Below are 20,396 nucleotides of genomic sequence, written 5' to 3'. Positions count from 1 at the left end.
TAAGAGAATGTTTTATACTATAGCCACAATTCTGTCAAAGATAAGTATAAGTTAATTGATATTAAAAATTATTAGAAATAATTTACTAGTAAAAGCTTCTAACTCTTCTTGTTGTTCATTTTTTTCCTTTTTTCTTCTTTGTTTGGATTGCAGCATTCTGCTCTTCTGATGATGCGCTGTGACCCTGCAGTAGCGCAAAGGCTGCGCAGCGTTAATGCGCCATGCGTGCGAATGAGCCCCTGTGAACGGTTGACTAGATGAGTAATCTGATTGACTGGCTCCCTCAGTTCTATTCTGTAGCCTTTTTGGATAAAATTGGGTTTTAACATACCTCGAGTCCAACTAATCTCATTAAACAAATATTCTCTATGGGCCTGTCTAGTAGATTAATGGATCTGGTTGGCCGTTTGCTGCGTCTAGGGGTGTTCTTTGTAGCGCAGCAGTTCGCAGCGATTGCGCAGCGCGATGCTGTTAGGTTGCGCAAGCGATGTTTGCGCTCGCATTACAGGGACCTCAACCTAGGTGCAATCCTGTCATATGAGGTTTCAGCTTCAGTCCCCTTTGGGAGACAGGGGCGTTGCGAGGATGTAACTTATAGCCTGGCTTTATAAAGATATCTGACTTGGCAGAAAAACATTTCTCTTTTCAGTAGCATAGTTTTGATGATAGGAACATTATTGTTTAGAGCAGCTTTCCCAAAATGTGTTTCATAGTATTCTAATAAAAGGCCTAGCGAAAGAAGAGTTCCATGGTCAACTAAGTTCAGAGAACCTTGTATATATTATTAAAGGCTTAGAGGAGTCCCCTAGTAGAGAAACCTGTTTTCTGTTTTCCTAATTTATTTGACCATGAAATCCTTTTTTCCAGTGAAACCTCTTAACCCCTCATAGAACACACTTTGGGAAACTGGGGGAGGGTGGGAGGGGGTGGGAAAACTTGGCCTTAAGTGATGCCCTCTAGATATCACTTGAAAACAGAGCAAGAGCGCTTAAGTGTTCAGATAAGAGAAGTCCAGCACAGAGTCGTATGGCAACTGACTTCCCAGATAAGTCCCAGTGTAAGGGTTGGTCATTGGTTGGCAGAACTGAACATGGTGGTTTGCACTTGGGTTCTGGTGGCGCAGGCGCAGGAGCAGCCAGCTGTGGCAGCGCATTAGTTTTGGCGCAAGCGAGCCTATGCTGCAGGGTCACTTTTGGCTGGTCAGAGAAGGAATAATGATATCACCTTCTTCCCCCCTCCCCCAATCTTTTTTTTTTTTTCCCTTTTACAAATTTTCCCCTTTCCCTTTACCTCCTTCCCTTCCCATCTTCTTTCATTAACCCCTCCTAAGGCATGTTATTTGAAAGCAATTGAGACGCAACCGAACTTTGCAGTAGCTTGGAGTAATCTTGGCTGTGTTTTCAATGCACAAGGGGAGATTTGGCTTGCAATTCATCACTTTGAAAAGGTTGGTCATTAAATTAATAGTGGTATTTATGAAGTGCTTATGTGTGCAGGGTGTTTTTCCCAGAGCTAAATAAGAGGCCTTTACTTAACCAGTCACATAATATCTTTGTTTCTCTGACAGTATTGTAGCATTTGCTTGATGGTATATGAGAGGATGGTTTCCAATTTTGCGTTGAAAATGTACTTTAGTAATTAAAAATCCTCTTTTGAAACAGGCAGCTTTACTGTAAAGAAGCAGGGCTTCTCAGTGAAAAGGCTGATTCCAGATCTGGGGCAGGAAATGTGCAAAATTAGTCTGGAGTGCCTTATACCGGAAAGCAAGGAAACTTTGATATATTACTTTGCTTGTGTCAAAAGGACTCAGGAGGCAACCAGAACAGGCTCCCACTGGCTAAAGATGGGACTTGGGCATCAGTAGGAATAATAACTGAAATATATTGAAACTTACCAAACACGTTTAAATCCATGAGTTCATAATTATACTAAGAAGAAATTCATTGGTCACCTTTGGAAAATAAACTTCTCGACTCATTTTGAAAACTGGTTAAAAGGGAAAGAGTAAAGCATTTGTCCCCTCTCCTGGACCTCAGGGTAGCCTGATAGTCGATAGGGAGAGTTTCTCTTTATAGAGGTATTTCAGATAATAAATGAAGAAGGAAGGATACAATCAGAGTATCACCATTAATAGATTTAGGCATTTATCAGTGGCAAAAAAGAGACACAACCAGACATGTTATGTATCTTGTGATATGGAAGTAAACAGTTCCACCAGCGAACTAGCCTTGCAAAAAGAGAAGAGAACCCAAATCTGATTACATTTGTAGTTCTAACTACCACTGTGGAAATTGGTAGGAAGTACATGGGACAGGGAAACGTTAAAGTACACCATAGGGATGCAATCAGCAAAGTCCAAACTATGGGAAGCTGTATAGGACAATGGTCTGATTTCTTCAACAAATTACAGGAATAAAAATGAAGATTTAAATTAAGCCTTTAATTTAAAAGGTTGAAAGAAACTCACAAAGGCATGTTGACAAGTTGTGTGAGTCTTATTTAAATCCTGAATCAAAGTTAATCAGAAGTTGGACCACTGAATGGATACTTGATAGTAAGGAATTGCTGTCAGTTATTTTACGTGTGATACTGGTATTGTGGTTATGTTGGGAGGAAAAAGTATTCCTGTCTTGTGCCTGAGATACATTTTGAAATATCTTCGGATGGATTAATATGTCTGGGATTAGCTTCAAAATGACCTGGAAAGAGGGGGCGTTAGGTTGGAATATAGATTAAATAAAATTAAGCATGATTTGTTAATTGTTGAAGCTGGATGGTGGAGACCTGGGAGTTTGTTATATTCCTCTCATGTATATGTTTGAAATTTTCTGTAACGAAAAGTGAAAAGTTTTTGAGGTGGACATCTGTCACTGTAGAAAACACAAGTGCATCATGTTGTCTTTACTACAAGAGTTGCCATCTAAGTGAAGAGGAGTGTTTTTTATGAATCTTTAATTCAGTTACTCATTAGCTTTATCTTTTCAGTATTTCAATTAAGGTTTGCATGTATTACACTATAGGAGTACCCCACCTCTTTTGCTCAGTGGTTCTTTACCTTGGTTGTACATGAGGAGCTTGTAAAAGATAGGGATATCCTGGCTCCATCTTCGGAGGATCTGATTTAACTGGCCTGTGATGGAGCCCAGGCGCCTTTTAGAAGGTGAATTCTTAATATACTGCCGGGTTTGAGAATCACTGCTTTAGCTACATCTGACCATATTTTAAGACAACTTCAGAACTATTTGGATAAAACCATTTATTGTTAGTATCTCCTTAAAGTAATCTGTCTCACTGAGTATACAGCTCTAATTACATATCTTACTGAAGTCGTCCTGTGTATATAGTTGTAGTTACTGAGGTATGTATTTTCTGTATCAGTTAGAGCTTGCTGCTTCTCCCTGCCGTTAGTTTTTAGAAGAGTTAGGCTGATTAATTGTGAATACAGTAGTGCCAACCATTAGAAGTATTCAGCTCAATAAAATTGGAGCAGACCCAATCTAAAATTTTTCCCTTCAGGACACATTTTGCTCTTATATTATGCGAGAAGTTATTTTGATAACGTTGAGATTTGTGAATAATGAGTGGGTACTAAAATAATTGGGTTTTAAAAATGAAAGAAATAAGATTTAATTATACTAGAAAATGTAATCAGAGGTCTAAAATTATCTCAGAATAAAAAATTATAGTTGGGAGCTTAATCTGAAATCTTAATTTGCTCTAAGTAACTGTCTTCTGATTTTTTAGGCTGTCACCCTTGACCCGAATTTTCTGGATGCTTATATTAATTTAGGAAATGTCTTGAAAGAGGCACGGATTTTTGACAGGTGAGAGAATGTTATATTTGATACATTTTCTCAAGTCTTTGTTGTGTCAACACTTGAGAGTTTGGACTGAAACTGTGACAGTGTCCCTTGAAATACATTTCCCTTTTCTAGTATGTTGCTTTTCCCTGATCATGTCTGCTGTTTTACCTTTTATTTACCTGACTTTTCATTGTTGACTTTCCACAGAGCCGTTATCCTTCTCACTAGGAGTTTAGTTGAAATTTCCTTTCTTTTGTAAGACTGTTGAAATGGTTATCTTTAGACTAAATTATTCCTTTTATCTGATTCAGAAAGCTGCGTAGAGCCTGACTTTTTGTTGTTGTCAAAGGAATGCCTATTTCTTGTGTGGGAATACAATATTTGTCAGTGTGAAAATACATTTTATAAAGGTGCAGTTTTGATTTGAGGTTAAGTATACTGTAGGATGCATTAATTCTAACAAAGCATCCATTAAAAGTTAGTTTCATTGTGTGTCTTTTTTTTGTTTCCAGAGCTGTGGCAGCTTACCTTCGGGCCCTAAGCTTGAGTCCAAATCATGCGGTCGTGCACGGCAACCTGGCTTGTGTATACTATGAGCAAGGCCTGATAGATCTGGCAATAGACACCTACAGGCGAGCTATTGAATTGCAACCACATTTTCCTGATGCTTACTGCAACCTAGCCAATGCTCTCAAAGAGAAGGGCAGTGTAAGGATTTTTGTTCAGTCTATTTCTTTGTTACTTGGTAGGATTAAAAAAGTCTTTTTACATATTATTATTAAATATTGAGGTGGTAAATTATTTTACTTTGGAGTTTGGTTGAGAGGAAGAATAGCAAAAATAATGTTTTCTGGAATGTTACCAGTGTTGAACAACAAAATTCAGCCGAGTAAATTTGAAGATCTAATTGACTTTTATTAAACGATTTATGAATCAGGCAGCACCCCATCTAGCAAGCAGAAGGGAGCTCAGAGGGGTTGTACCAAATGGAAGGTTTTTACAGGAAGAAGGGTGGAGCAAGGGAGCTATTAGCAAATGAAAAGAAAGGATTATTTTTAGGCCTGGACATCTTTTTTTAGAGGGAAAGGAAGGCAAGGGTTTTATGTGTAGCTTGCCTCTTCTTCCTCTGGGTGATTGAGAAGGGCCTATGTGACAGATTACCTCATTGGTGCTGACCAGAAAATTCCAGACTGGTTGATTAAGATTTACATTTCTGGGAAAGGTTGAAACTGCAATTAGATTAGGTATGAAATCTAGATTTGGTATTATGGGCTTTAGCGTGAGTGACGCCATTTTGGCCTTTTGGTTTTCTCTTTAACATCAGCCATTAGGCTTAATTAAACAATTGTTAGAATAATTATCAGTGGTAGCTCTTTGATTCCTCCGATAGGTTTTGAATAGTTTGTTTTGTTTTCTAGGTTGCCGAAGCGGAAGATTGTTACAATACAGCTCTCCGGCTGTGTCCCACTCATGCAGACTCTCTGAATAACCTAGCCAATATCAAACGAGAACAGGGAAACATTGAAGAGGCAGTTCGCTTGTATCGTAAAGCATTAGAAGTATGTTGAGGGTGGTGTGGCTGGGTATTTTGTGTATGTGATAGTAGAGGGAAGGCAGTCAAGTTTGCCATGTCGTCCACCTCTTGTAAAAATAGAGAGTGGTTGAATCTTGAACCAGTAATTGACTGCCTAAGGTATGAGTGAGGTCCTGTGTGACATTCAAGAAAATCTCTCCATTGAGTTTATTATTTTATGGGTAGATAAGATCTGCACACAAAAATTAAACAGTCAGCTACAGCTTAAGAGAAATTACCAGTAAGACCAGTAAGTATATAATTTCAGTGCCTGATAGCTGTAATGGTGGTGGTTGGTGGGTGTGGCAGGAATTTAGAAGAGAGAGATTTCAGAAGAGATGCTGGAGTAATCAGCATAAACTAAGATGAAGAGAGGTCTACCTCATTATGTTTTGAAACAAGAGGTATAAAGTAAAGGAGGAGGTCAAATTTGAACTACCCAGCTTTGAAGAATGAGTAGACTTAGAGAAGGTGGAGAGAAGTGTAGGAATATAAAAGTACTTGACCAAAGTTATTGTGGTAAGTTATCACTGCTGTTGAGTAGTTTTTTTAAACCTCAGTTGTCATCTGACTCTTTATAGGTCTTTCCGGAGTTTGCTGCTGCCCATTCGAATTTAGCAAGTGTATTGCAGCAGCAGGGAAAACTGCAGGAAGCTCTGATGCATTATAAGGAGGCTATTCGGTGAGAGGCTCACAGCCTTGTTTTTTTCTTTTTCTTTGAAATTTTAAAATATTTGACATTTGGCACATTTGGCATGTGCTAAAATGACTTGTAATAACAACAGACTAAATTAACATTACAGAGGGTGAGAGGGTTTTGTACTAGATAAATAAAACCGTTGTCCTCTCCTTTAGAATCAGTCCTACCTTTGCTGATGCCTACTCTAATATGGGAAACACTTTAAAGGAGATGCAGGATGTGCAGGGAGCCTTGCAGTGTTATACTCGTGCCATTCAGATAAACCCTGCGTTTGCAGATGCCCACAGCAATCTGGCTTCCATTCACAAGGTACTACTGTTTATTATGATGTGTGCATCTTAGCACCTAATGTTTAACTGTAGGAAAATTTTTAATCATCTCACTTTATTTTTTCCAGGATTCAGGGAATATTCCAGAAGCAATAGCTTCTTACCGCACTGCTCTGAAACTTAAACCTGATTTTCCTGATGCTTATTGTAACTTGGCTCATTGCCTGCAGGTAAAGAATAACAGGCTAATAGTTGGCTTTCAGTGTTGTAATCACTTTTTAATAGTTACGTGCTGTATTAATCCAAGCCTAGCTGGAGACAGTGTTTTTAATAGGTTATCTGACATTACTTTTGGCCAAAGACACATAAAATGTTAAATCCTGGAATAGGGTTTTTCAGATAATAACTTCTTTTTGCCTCCTCTAGATTGTCTGTGATTGGACAGACTATGATGAGCGAATGAAGAAGTTGGTCAGTATTGTGGCTGACCAGTTAGAGAAGAACAGGTTGCCTTCGGTGCATCCTCATCATAGTATGCTATATCCTCTTTCTCATGGATTCAGGAAGGCTATTGCTGAGAGGCATGGGAACCTCTGCTTGGATAAGGTGTGATTCTTTTGTTTTAATCTTTTTATTGTAAAGTAAAACAGAGAAGAATACATGAGTCAAATGTATGGCTTAATGAGTTATCAGAAGGTAAACACCACCCAAGTTGAGAAATGAATCTTTATCGGCCACCCCGGAAACCCATTCCGTTGTGTCCTGTCTTCAGTCAGAACCACCTCCATCCCATAAGGTGGAATCTTAACTGATATACTGACAATAGACTGATGGTGTTTTCCTTTAATTTGAAAACCATAATGTTTAATAAACTGGTATTTTATACTCACCTTGGAGAATTAGAGCACTGCTTGATCAAAGCTGGGAATTTGCTTGGCAGCATAGGTTGGATGGAGTGCTAGGTGTAATTCTGATTTTTAAAAATGCTTCCCTACAGAATTTTCTAAAATGCAGTGTTTGTCATGCTCTGTCCACACTGCCTCCTTTGTACAAGTTTTAGATTTGCTCGTCTATGTCATTAGGCCCCAGGAGCAGGTCAAAATATGAAGCGTATTATAGACTGCTAAGGTTGCATTGAACTGGTGATCTGAATTAAAGTATTCTGGCCAAACCATTTTCAACAGGTGTGAGGTAGAGGTTTGGTATTGTTTTTAGTCAGTTTTTCTAGATGCAAATTTATGGATAGACTGAACTTTACTAACAAGCATTGGATTCCATTGGTAGATTAATGTCCTTCATAAACCACCATATGAACATCCAAAAGACTTGAAGCTCAGTGACGGTCGACTGCGTGTAGGCTATGTGAGTTCTGACTTTGGGAATCATCCTACTTCTCACCTTATGCAGTCTATTCCAGGCATGCACAATCCTGATAAATTTGAGGTAAGACTAGTGTTTCCCTGTAGTCATTGTTTGTTTATGGGGAAAAAAAAACCCACGGTGGTGGCTTTATTGTCACCATTAGATGTTAAACCTAGTGTCTTTTTGGAAAGATTTGAGCCGAAGTTGTTAAATATACTGTATGCTGCCTTTCAGGTGTTCTGTTATGCCCTGAGCCCAGATGATGGCACTAACTTCCGAGTAAAGGTGATGGCAGAAGCTAATCATTTCATTGATCTTTCTCAGGTGGGTGAAATTCTTGAACTTGCAACTTTTTATTTTGAGAAAAGAGTGAATAAAACTATTGGCATATAGCTAGTATTTTTCATGACAGGTATTAAACATCCACTACAGATAGGCAATAGCTTTGATCTTATTTCCTTGGTCGTTTGCATTTATAATTGGCATGGATTTTGCTGAGGTTGCAAATGAAATAGAAATGTGGTATATATGTGTTTGGACGTAAAACTTTTTCGGGGATTGAGCCAGCACTTGGGACAGTAGACACTTAATATTAACTGACTAAGTTGAACAAAATGGTGGCGTGGAAGGAGAGGTCAGTTAAAGAAAATAGGTGGACTATGGTTCATCTATTTTTGTGGGCCTTTGCCTTTGGTTATCTTTATACTTGCTCTATTGCTATTTCCTCTAGGGGTGTACGTTTTATGATAAATGAAGATTGGAACCTGTAGGGGAATTAATTTGCTGAGGGTGTAGACTTTGAGTTTTTTCTTTATAGGCTCTATTGGCCACTTTGGTGACTAATAGATTTATGCAGTATATAGTATATCTAGTAATTCCTATATGAATCATTGAAGTCCTAGCAGAAGGGTTGTGAGACTCTTGTCATTGAAGAAATAATATACGTACCAACCTCTTTGCAGTATAGCTGTTGCTTCGGAAGTATACCTGACCATTTTTGATGTCGGGTTGGACTGTATGACTAAGAAGCATACCGCCCTCCACCTCTGAGACTTTCAGGGGCTCAGAGTTTAGCCAGGCCTTCTAAGTTTGACCACAATCTAGTTTGCCAGTACTTTTCACCCACCATTTGCCCTCATGTATACTCTACCAAATAGATGTGATCTACTCACCCTTTTGTAAACCCACCATGCATTTTACTCTGGTTCTTTATTCATACTGTTCTCTACCAAGATTGTATTCTGTCCAACTCCCTTAGACCCCTATCCATCTTTGAAGGCCCATTTCAAATAACCAGTTCCTCTATGAAGCCTTGTTATTCATACATTCAATCTAGAAGTAAACTCTCCTTTCTCTTTATTCTGTTTCTGTAATGTTTTGGGCCCATATTTTTACCTTGCATTGATGTAATTTGTGTTCTTACCACTTTTGCATCTGGGAATCTGAATTCCATTTAATGTCGTTAAAGCTAATTGAATCAGTCTGCGGTTCTACATAGTGCGTTCTTATTGTTTTATTCCATAGATTCCATGCAATGGAAAAGCAGCTGATCGCATCCACCAGGATGGTATACACATCCTTGTAAATATGAATGGTTATACCAAGGGTGCCCGAAATGAACTCTTTGCTCTCAGACCAGCTCCTATTCAGGTAAAGGAATTAATGATTGCTTATAATGTGTATTGGGCTAAAAAGACAGTGATGTGTTTTTTTCCCCTTTGGTTACCTGACATTTGAAACCATAGGGCAGATGTGCCTGACTTAAGGAAAAAACGAAAGTGTAGTACTTGAGATGTACAGGGACAAAAAATTTTGAGTGTGGACACAATGCCCACAGGTACATGTTTATGGAGACATGCAATTCAGAGTTGGGTATAAACAGTTCTATCTTGTAAATTGCAGGAACATTTTAGCACTTAGAAGGTTAGTCTAAAATACTACTTGATTGTTCTTGGCTAAAGAAGTCAGCCCTCCTTGTTTGTTTGTTTACTTATTTAATTTTGGACCCGTTTGATGAAAGTTCTTAGTTTTTGGTCTGGCTTGACTTTTTTTTCTTTTAGGCAATGTGGCTGGGATACCCTGGGACTAGTGGTGCGCTTTTCATGGATTATATCATCACTGATCAGGAAACTTCACCAGCTGAAGTTGCTGAGCAGTATTCTGAGAAACTGGCTTATATGCCCCATACTTTCTTTATTGGTGATCATGCTAATATGTTCCCTCACCTGAAGGTAGGTAGAAAAACAGTGCTGTGGGGGCATTGCAAAGAACTATAGTCATTTATTTCCTTGCTGGTGTCCCTATGCATCCTGAAAGACATGTATGAAACTTTTTTCCATTAGAAAAAAGCAGTCATCGATTTTAAGTCCAATGGGCACATTTATGACAATCGGATTGTTCTGAATGGCATCGACCTCAAAGCATTTCTTGATAGTCTGCCAGATGTGAAAATTGTCAAGGTCAGAACCTGGTCAATATTGTCATTGAAATAAAGTTATCTGCATTTGGGATCCTTTTCCTAATGATGCATTTTGTGTTATTTTTTTTAAAGATGAAATGTCCTGATGGAGGAGACAATGCAGATAGCAGTAATACAGCTCTTAATATGCCTGTCATTCCTATGAATACTATTGCAGAAGCAGTCATTGAAATGATTAACAGAGGACAAATTCAGATAACAATTAATGGGTTCAGTATTAGCAACGGACTGGCGACTACCCAGGTGAGAAGAGAATAATAGAGCGTAACATGTACCACCATGTATGCATTCATTTCCTTTAGATCTCATAATAACCCTAGGAGGTAAGCATCATTATCCTTGTTTTATAGATGAGGAAATGAATTCAGTGGAAATTGGCATCGTGTGATTTTTAAAAGTCTCCTGGATTCAGCCAGCGGGTTGTTTACCGAGTCTTCTGTGTTAATATCTTGTTACTCCCTGCCTGTGGCTTTACTCTGGTCAATGCTGAACTATCTGTAGGCATCATACAGTTTCTTGCTTCTGTAATTCATCCTTTCCCTGGTTAAATCTTGTTCATCTTTAAGACTTTCCGTTCAGATAGCTCCTCCAGGAATCCATTCCTATCCTTATCCCTAACCTGTCCTTCCCTGCTTTATTGGTACCTGTCTTCTCTGCTTCTGTAATATTTGGGGTATATCTTTGCATCCAGCACAACGTGTTATAATTCCCTGGGTTTGTATTCTCCACTGAATTGAATTACTTTAGGGCCCGTATCTTAGCCATAGTGATGTAGTATGTACTCAATAAATATGTATCAGATACTTGTAAGTGAATATGTAGCTCTGTGAAGAGATGATAAGGCAAGGATCTCTGGCCTCCTAGGAGTTAACAGTTGTAGTGGTATAACAGTTTATACCAAGAGTGCTCGAAATGAACTCTGCTCTTCAGGCCTGCTCCTGTTCAAGTAAAAGAATTAATAATAATCGCTTATAATGTATGTTGGGCTAAAAAGACAGTGATGTGTTTTTTTCCCCTCTGGTTAACTGGCATTTGAAACAATAGGGCAGGCATGCTTAAGAAAAAAAATAGTATAGTTCTTGAAATGCACAGGGACAAAGAATTTTGAGTGTAGAACACAATGCCCATATGTACCCAATGTCCATACACACCTGGAATAGTTACGTAACAATGTAAGGCAGTACTCAGATGTGTGGGAATTGCAAGATAAGACTATAGTTGTGTACATAGATGCCCAGAAATAGTGATGATCAGTGTGAGGAGAGACAGTCTTAGTAGAGATCGTTTGGAATAGTGATTTAAGTTTAGCCTTGAAGGTGGGTGTGATTGGGAAAGGACATTTTATTCATGAAGAAAAGAGTGAGCGAAAGCTTGCTGTTGGATTAATAGCGTTTTTTTTTTTTTGTTTTTAAAGATTTTATTTTTCCTTTTTCTCCCAAAGTCCCCCGGTACAAAGTTGTGAATTTTTAGTTGTGGGTCCTTCTAGTTGTGGCATGTGGGATGCCGCCTCAGTGTGGCTGTGATGAGCGGCGCCATGTCGGCGCCCAGGATTCGAACCGGTGAAACCCTGGGCCGCTGAAGCGGAGTGCATGAACTTAACCACTCGGCCATGGGGCCGGCCCCCTGGATTAATAGGGTTTTGAAGGGAACTTTTTGGTTAGAGTGAGAAGTTTCATAGTACAGTCCTCCCCAAATTAAGATAATCCTGTAAGTTTTTCCTTTTTAAGTTTAATATGTCATGAATATTTTCTCCTATTATAGTTCAGTGACCTTTTAATGGTTATACCATTTCGCATCTTAAAGATTCTTTATTGGGGCTGGCCCTGTGGCCGAGTAGTTAAGTTCGTGCGCTCCGCTGCAGGTGGCCCAGTGTTTTGTTGGTTCCAATCCTGGGCACGGACATGGCACTGCTCATAAGGCCACGCTGAGGCGGCGTGCCACATGCCACAACTAGAACGACCCACAACGAAGAATATGCAACTATGTACTGGGGGGCTTTGGGGAGAAAAAGGAAAAAAAAATCTTTAAAAAAAAAAAGATTCTTTATTGAGTAAAAAATATTATACTACATTGACTTTAAATGTAATCATCATATTCTTGTTCTTGTTCAGATCAACAATAAGGCTGCCACTGGAGAGGAGGTTCCCCGCACCATTATCGTAACCACACGTTCTCAGTATGGGTTACCAGAAGATGCCATTGTGTACTGTAACTTCAATCAGTTATATAAAATCGATCCTTCTACTTTACAGATGTGGGCAAATGTGAGTATGTGTAGATTCATTGTTAATGTCTAGAGACCAGTAAAGATTCTGTATGTAGGCCATCTTGCTGAGGCTGCCCCCTACCCCCATTCAGGAGCTGTTTTGCTCATTTCTAATCTTCAAGAGTTGTAGATTTTTCAGCCATTTTTGATTTCTTCTTCCAGTGTCTAAGTATCACATTATGAACCTATTTAATTTATGTATTCAAAACCAGGGATCAGCAAACTTTTTCTTAAAGGGGCCAGATGGTAAATATTTTTGGTTTTGCAGTCTGTACACTGTCACATTTACTCAACTCTGCCATTGTAGCAGGAAAACACTATAAACGTTATGTAAATGAATAAGGGTAAGTGTATTCCAATAAAATTTTATTTACAAAAACAGGCAATATGCCAGGTTTGGCTCACAGGCTATAGTTTGCCAACTCATGGTCTAAACTGATAGCAGAAAGTGTTATGTACATCCACCCATGTTTAAAATTCTTGCAATATTGTAGAGTTATAACTAATAAGGAATTGATTTATGCCATTACCTCTCAGTCAGTTCATCAGAGCAGTTTGCATAAGTAGGACCTCTGAAGGTTCTAAACTTTGCTATCCATCACTGGCTCTTATTTCCCTAGAGCTAAAATGGAGATAATTCTTGGTTGGTTTTTTTTTCTGATTAATATGTTTTTTTTAAAGGAGGGGGAGGGTGGAGGAGAAGAGGAAGCAGATGAGTATAGGTTTACTATCCCTTAATCTTCACTTCCCAATGTTCAAAAAACCCAAAAACCAAAAGGTTTTTTGTAAGTTTGTGGCAAATTTATTTGGCAGCAAAACTACCTGAACTGATGTTAGGCTATTTGTGGTCTTTTATTTATTCCATTTAGTATGAACTCTTACATCTCGCTGCACAGGTACTAATGTGTTTGTTTATAGGGAGTTGCTGCTGAGGGTGTTATGTAATATGTATGCACAGTACTACTTTTCTAAAATCTGAAATATTCTGAATTCCGAAATTCGTCTGTTCTCGTGTCTTTCAGAGACGGGATGGTGAACTTATGTGGTACATTGGGTAGAAGCAGATCTAAATTGGGTTGGCAAACTATGGCCTGTGGAACAAATACAGCCCATTGCCTGCTTTTGTAAATAAAATTTTATTGACAAAGCCACGCCTACTTGTTTACATATTGTCTGTGACTGCTTTCCAGTGACAAGGGCAGAATTGAGCAGTTACGACAGAGTCCATGTGGCCGCAAAGCCAAAGATATTTGCTGTCTGGTCCTTTACAGACAACGTCTGCTGACACTTGATCTAGATTAGGCGAGTCTGAGCTAACTCTATTTGTTGTGTCATGGTGGGGGATTTAAAATTTGAAATGGAAAATTCCTATCTTATCGGCAAAAAACACTGCCAGTATCAATTCCCATAGGACATAACCGCCTCAGATTTTGCCAATTAGTAACTTGTTTTGTGTCTTCTTACATCAGTCTCCTCTTTCTTTGAACTCTCTTTGGGGACAGCTTTGCAGAACAGGAACCTATAATTCAGTTGCTCTCATTCGTCTCTGTGAAGGAAAGGCTTAAGTTCACAGTAGGCTGCTATCTGGTGGAAGACTACAGTGTGGTAGAATTATTAGAGATGTATAGGAGCCTTTCTTGAGAAGGGCAGAGCTGCGATTAATAATTCTTATTTTCCCTATTTTAGATTCTGAAGCGTGTTCCCAATAGTGTGCTGTGGCTGTTGCGTTTTCCAGCAGTAGGAGAACCTAATATTCAACAGTATGCACAAAACATGGGCCTTCCCCAGAACCGTATCATTTTTTCACCTGTTGCTCCTAAAGAGGAACATGTCAGGAGAGGCCAGCTGGCTGACGTCTGCCTGGACACACCACTTTGTAATGGGCACACCACGGGGATGGATGTCCTCTGGGCAGGGACACCTATGGTGACTATGCCAGGTGAGTTCCTGATAAATCGTTGGAATCTTCCTTGTTCTTTTTAAAATCGTTTAGAGGAGACACCCTCCCCCGTGATGAGAAATCATGTATACGAGAAGCAACATGTAGGGCAAGATGGTAGAAAATGAGACTTGTTCAAGTCTGAGCACTTGGCTTTATTCTCCTCATCTGCATTGTGTGGATACTTAACATAACATTAATAACCATGTGCTATTTGCGTTCTCAGATGTGCAAATGTTATCTTTCTTATTACAGGAGAGACCCTCGCTTCTCGAGTTGCAGCTTCCCAGCTCACTTGTTTAGGTTGTCTTGAGCTTATTGCTAAAAATAGACAAGAATATGAAGACATAGCTGTGAAACTGGGAACTGATCTAGAATAGTAAGTAAACTTTTCCATGAACAAATTGCAGTTGTCCCTCAGTATCCATGAGGGATTGTTGGTTCTAAGCCCCTCAACAGATAGCAAAATCTGTGGATGCTCGGGTCCCTTAGTCAGCCCTCCCTATCCACAGGTTCTACATCCACAGATACGGAGGATTGACTGTATATGGTAAAGTGAAGGAAATAAGGAAAATTTACAGAGAATATAAGTGATATAAAATGGAATCATAAAATAAGAGTATAAAATAGGTGAATTAGTTGTATGATCTCTGGATAGGAGAAGAACTTTCTAAACTTTCATAAATGATCAATAGGTTTACTATGTAAGGAGTAAATGGCTGAATAAAAGTAAGCCAAGAAAATGAAAAGGCAAACAAGGGGGGAAAAAAATCTTTGTTTCTTATGTCGAATATTAATAGCCAGGCTATACTTAAGAAGTATAAAGGCTGAAAAAATTTACATTTTAAATCCTTAATAGGAAAGTAAACAAGGAAATAACCAGACAGCTTTCTGAAGTAGAATTATAAACAGTTAACATGAAAAAAGTTTCAACCTCTGTAGTAGAAATGTAAATTAAGATAACACTGGGGTATACCTGTTATTTGCCTATAAAATAAGAGATTTTTAATATAGCAGTGATGAGGGAGCATTGAGGCACTGGCCTTTTCATTTATTGGTACAACACTTCATCAAAGTTTTGAGAGCCTTAAAAGGCCAGACCTTTGACCCTAATAGTGCCACATCTTCACTGTAGCATAAGGAAAAAAAGCAAACATAAAAGCCCCAAAACGAATGGGAGTTAGAGGAGTGATGCGTAGATAAATGATGCTTTATCCATAGTTTTTATGAAATAGTGAAATAATGTTTCTCTCTTAATTGCGGTTTTTTTCTTTGGGTATTATGGGTGGTTTTTTTTCTTTTTGTTTTTCTCAGAAGTAGCATATTATATAGAAGTTTAAAGAAACACCCACTTTGAGTCAGACTGCCTGGGTTTGAATCCAGGATCTCCCACTTAAAAGCTTTGTGACTTTGGGCAAGTTAGTGTCTGTGTGCCTTGAGTTTTCCATCTGCAAAATGAGGATGAAGGATAGTACCTACCTTGCCGAGATGTTGTAAGAATTGAAAAAAAGGTGTTCCATGTAAAGCACTTATAATGGTTCTTAGTACATAGTAAGCATTCAACAGATATGAAGCATTTATTTATTATTTTCAAAATTTTCTCCAGGGAGCATCATATACATCTAAGAAAAATGAGTGAAAATTTTGAGCCCAGGCATTAAAAAAATTAAGATTCATGTCCATCATCCCAGAGATAACTACAGTAAATAATTTAGTGTATTTTTTTTTTTTTTACTTTTTGGAACTTAGTTGATTTCACATACTACTTTTCCCCAACATTTTGTTATGAAAATTTTCAATTTTATAATAAACACTTCTATACCTACCACCTAGATTCTACCACTAACATTTTACTACACTTGCTTTATCACGTATCTGTCCATCTATTTATTCCTCTATCCATCTAATAATCCATCTTATTTGATACATTTTCGAGTAAATTGCAGACATCAGTACTCTTCACCCTGAATACTTCAGAATGGACATCATTAGCTAGAGTTTAATATTTCTTTCTTTTTTATTTTAAGGCAGAAATTATATTCAGGGGAATACACAAATCTTGAGTGAGTTTTGAGAAATACCTTTATAACTCAAACCCCTAACAAGATAGAGAACATTACCATCACTCCAGAAAGTTCCTGCATGCCCTTTCTCAGTTGGTCTTCCTCACCAACCCTCAGAGATGACCACTGTTCTGATTTTTTTCCCCACCATAAATTACTTTTGCCTTTCTACAACCTTAGACAAATGGAACCATACAGTATGTGCGCTGAAGGCTTCTTTCTCTCAGCGTAGTGTTTTGAGATTCATCCATGTTGATGGCTTGTATCAGTAGTTTATTCCTTTTTGTTGTTGAGTAGGATTTTGTTGTATGGATATACCACAGTTTAACCATTCTCCTATTGACATACAGAAGTTAAAAAAAGAGCACTGAAATATTTTTATTTGGAAAGTAGCGTTAATATGGTCATGTTTGGGTTGAGGCCAACAGATATGCATAGCCATTTTAGTAGTTCTGTTGCAATAAACATTAAAACAACTTCTTATTGAATTGCTTTTAAAAATGCACAGGAATATTATAGCTTCTGGTTCTGAAGTAATAATTTTCTCCATATAAGAATAATTTCATGACAAATGCTATATTCAGAAGGGGAGAATAGAGAGAGAAATCTTTGCCCCTGTTTCCAGAAGAAGTGATTTTTCCCCCTGTTTCTGAACAGAGCAGTAGTCTTGGTGATGTTAGGAACACTTTTTTATATCTAAATAAGCAACTCAGTTCATGTATAAGTGGAAAATTATGTCACTAGACATTGAATTTCTTTTCCCGTTGAGTGTTTTCCTATTTTATTAAAATGTTCATAGACTGAATATTTCACCTTCTGTTTGTGACTTGGCTCTTGTAAATGATGCTTTAATGAGCATCTTTGCATGGCCAGGTGTATCTGCGTCTCTGATTATTTCTTTTGAATAGATTTAAAAGTGTTATTGATAGGTCAGTGGGTTATGAACATCTAAGGTTATTAATACACACATTGCTAAATTTCTTACCAAAAGGATAAGCAGTTTACATTCTAACCAGTGGTACATAGGAATAGATGCATCATTGCCAATTCTTATTTTTATTTTAAAGGTAGAAATGAGATGAATTGGAGAAAGCATGGTGTCTGTTGGATATACTTGTTTAGGAAAGAACTAAAATTTTTCAGAGTATGTGGAGGTGAACTTGTTATAAGCATTAGCATTATGTTAGCTGTGACCCTTCCCTTTTTCAGCATTGAGGTAAGGGGGCAAATCAGAAGAGAAAATAGTGTCAAGTTTGGTCACCATATATTTCACCACAAGGGTGACGAGGTGTTTATGGGGGCTAGTTCTGAGTTTCTGCTCTGATTTGTAAACTTGGCTTTTTTTTTTTTTTTTTAATTACCCAGCCTGAAGAAAATTCGTGGCAAAGTCTGGAAGCAGAGAATATCTAGCCCTCTGTTCAACACCAAACAATACACAATGGAACTAGAGCGGCTTTATCTACAGATGTGGGAGCATTACGCAGCTGGCAACAAACCTGATCACATGATTAAGCCTGTTGAAGTCACTGAGTCAGCCTAAATAAAGACTGTATGCACAGGAGAATTACCCCTATACCTGAGCCTCAACCTTCTGGGGGAAAGGGAACTAGATAATGTACTTTTTACTTACCTGTACAGTATCATGTTGCAGATGGGTGACAAATAACGATCATAGAATAGCACAGTCAGACTTGCTTCCTGCATGATAGGGAGAGACACAAGAGGTGGGAAACTGCTGTTCCACAAGGAATCTCCGTAGAATTTGGCAGCAACCAGGTGGTGCATAGGTCTGGAAGGTCTGATCTCCCTTGGTCTTCCATGGGATGGTTAGTGTGGAGGGGAGATAGAGATTGTCCAGCCGTTTTGTGATTCCATGGATTGATTGAGTCTTCTGAATTGAATCTTTTTCTTTATATTTTGGGTATTGGAGCTTTTAAAAATGTTTGGTTTCAGGTATTTTTATTCATGTGAAGTGTGTATGGTTCTCTTGAGATAAGGTTTTAAGCTGAAATGTTGCTCCTTGTTTTAGTTTCTGAACTCCACAGGTTCCTGAGGACTTTGCTGGTGTAGTCTTTTTATAGGTTTTATAAACCACTTGAGCCTATATCAGTCGTTTTAGTGTCTGACCTAATGTTTGGAGCTATCAGTGCTTTGTTGGTTTAGGTGATGATTCAGTTTTTTTCTGGTCCATTTCCCATTTCCTTCTCTTCCCCTCCCCCCACTTTAAAATTTCTCCTGTAACTCAGCTAACAAAACCAAGTCTGATTCAAAACATCCCAGAGTGTTTCTGTTAAACACATCATCTGGTGCCAAATGAAAATTCTGAGGAGTGATTATTAATTATAAAGGGCACAGTTGTGGTACTGTCATTGATGATAATAATAGAGATTTTTTGGGCCTAGTTTTGACCTATTTCACCAGTGTTTTACCTTTGACTGCCCCTTTATGCTGCTTCCAAAAGTGATAGTGTGTGATAATATTTTTACCTTCCTTTCTAAAGTTTGTTTTTTTTTTAAGTGAGTCCTGTTCTTCCTATTTCTTTCAGCAGAAATGAAATCCCAGGTAAGTATAAGTATTCAAATATTTGATCCGTAAGTCACAGTTGTCTCCAATACATTAAATAACTTTCGTCAAAAAACTTGTTATAGGTCAAAAGCTCTGAAGGACCAGCTATGTATATGAGTAATCACTTTTTAGCCCTCTAGGGTCTCATAGACTAGCTGTCTTCTGGACTTGGTCTTGAAGTCTCTGTGGAGTCAGCCTCCGTAGTAGCGAACTGCACCGCTACTTGGTTTGGAGTCCAAATGAGACTTTAGCCTTCCTGGAGCTTGAGTTCTTAAAAACCATAGGAATAAAATTATGGATCTCAACAAAGGATTGAGGGCTTGAGGCTTAAACAAGCCGACATATGAATATATGTTTTGTCTTGCTGTGCTGCACTTAAGCTATCTAGTAACAGATAATCTGTGTCTGCTGGTAGTGTTCTAGATCATGTCTTTCCAAAGCGCTGAGGCAGTGCACCTGTTCTGTAGTTGCAGCTGATGTCTGAATGTATCCTAGCTGACAAATTATGAATAAGAACTTGAATTTCTGAGCGATTCTTACTGTTAACCAAAATCGGAGCAAGGAATCTCAAATGTAATTCTTAGTCAGAATTACATGTTAATGAACTGTGTACCTTTTAATAATGTAAATCAAGAAACATCAGTTTAGGAATTTCTTAATTTATTTTTTACCTGATTGAAATGTCAGTTTAAGGTTGCCAGCATGGTTGCAGATAAACTGATGTTTGAAATTCACCAAACTACATAATGTGGAATAGGATAATATACTTCCAGTGCCCTCAGGCTGTGGCCTTGCAGCCATTTACATAGCACATCATTCCTCCTATAGGGATGGACTTTTCCTGGCACGAAAAGTAGCCGCTCTGGGTGAAGCTTTGCTTATTGTAACAGGCTTTCCAGGTAACATGTCTGTGGAAGACTTAATTCTGAATAGATATAGATATTGCTGGAAACGAATTGTTTTTTCTATTATACTCTGCTTTATCAAAAAAGTAAAACATTTAAATTGTGCTACAGAAATCCAGATGTTGTCTTGCGATCTTTAAACAATAAATGAATGATTTGCCCTTAATATGGCTGATGTATTTTGTGTTCTGTTAAACTGAGTTTTGGACAGAATAGACTAATAGGCTCATCCAATGATGGAACCTACACTTGAAGGGCTCTGAGCAACAAAAGGACCAGATTTCCCTAGTGTAGCTATGATATTAAGAATTTTGTTGTCTCGGCCAAGTGTGGTAGAGGAATGAGGTTGCTGTATGATCCATTAAAACGACCAGAAAGCCTGTGGCTCCTTGCACAGCCATTCATGCTTGTTCCTGACTGCTCTGGTTTCATTTGCTCTCGTAGTCTAATTCTTTATGTGGACTGTTCCTTC

The 20,396-nt window shown here is 38.3% G+C and overlaps 1 protein-coding gene across 5 annotated transcripts in view; it reads left to right on the top strand.

Annotated features, from left to right (window-relative positions):
• OGT (O-linked N-acetylglucosamine (GlcNAc) transferase) overlaps window positions 1–20,090 on the top strand; it is a 32,782-nt gene extending 12,692 nt beyond the window's left edge. For all 5 annotated transcript variants that reach the window (XM_046672662.1, XM_046672661.1, XM_046672658.1 and 2 more), the window contains 18 exons: window positions 1,331–1,447; window positions 3,745–3,824; window positions 4,316–4,511; window positions 5,222–5,362; window positions 5,958–6,058; window positions 6,232–6,385; window positions 6,474–6,575; window positions 6,772–6,951; window positions 7,630–7,788; window positions 7,942–8,031; window positions 9,232–9,357; window positions 9,768–9,938; window positions 10,050–10,166; window positions 10,259–10,429; window positions 12,298–12,450; window positions 14,139–14,391; window positions 14,647–14,770; window positions 17,820–20,090. In XM_046672662.1, coding sequence (XP_046528618.1) covers window positions 1,331–1,447; window positions 3,745–3,824; window positions 4,316–4,511; window positions 5,222–5,362; window positions 5,958–6,058; window positions 6,232–6,385; window positions 6,474–6,575; window positions 6,772–6,951; window positions 7,630–7,788; window positions 7,942–8,031; window positions 9,232–9,357; window positions 9,768–9,938; window positions 10,050–10,166; window positions 10,259–10,429; window positions 12,298–12,450; window positions 14,139–14,391; window positions 14,647–14,770; window positions 17,820–17,994 — 2,610 coding nt within the window. In that variant the 3' untranslated portion in view covers window positions 17,995–20,090. The remainder of the gene's footprint in view (window positions 1–1,330; window positions 1,448–3,744; window positions 3,825–4,315; window positions 4,512–5,221; window positions 5,363–5,957; window positions 6,059–6,231; window positions 6,386–6,473; window positions 6,576–6,771; window positions 6,952–7,629; window positions 7,789–7,941; window positions 8,032–9,231; window positions 9,358–9,767; window positions 9,939–10,049; window positions 10,167–10,258; window positions 10,430–12,297; window positions 12,451–14,138; window positions 14,392–14,646; window positions 14,771–17,819) is intronic.
• Window positions 20,091–20,396: the final 306 nt, after the last annotated feature.

This window comes from Equus quagga, chromosome 10 (assembly GCF_021613505.1).
Source record: "Equus quagga isolate Etosha38 chromosome 10, UCLA_HA_Equagga_1.0, whole genome shotgun sequence".
Lineage (NCBI taxonomy): Eukaryota > Metazoa > Chordata > Mammalia > Perissodactyla > Equidae > Equus > Equus quagga.
The sequence above is the reverse complement of the archived record's forward strand: the minus strand, read 5'-3'. Positions and strand labels throughout refer to the sequence as shown.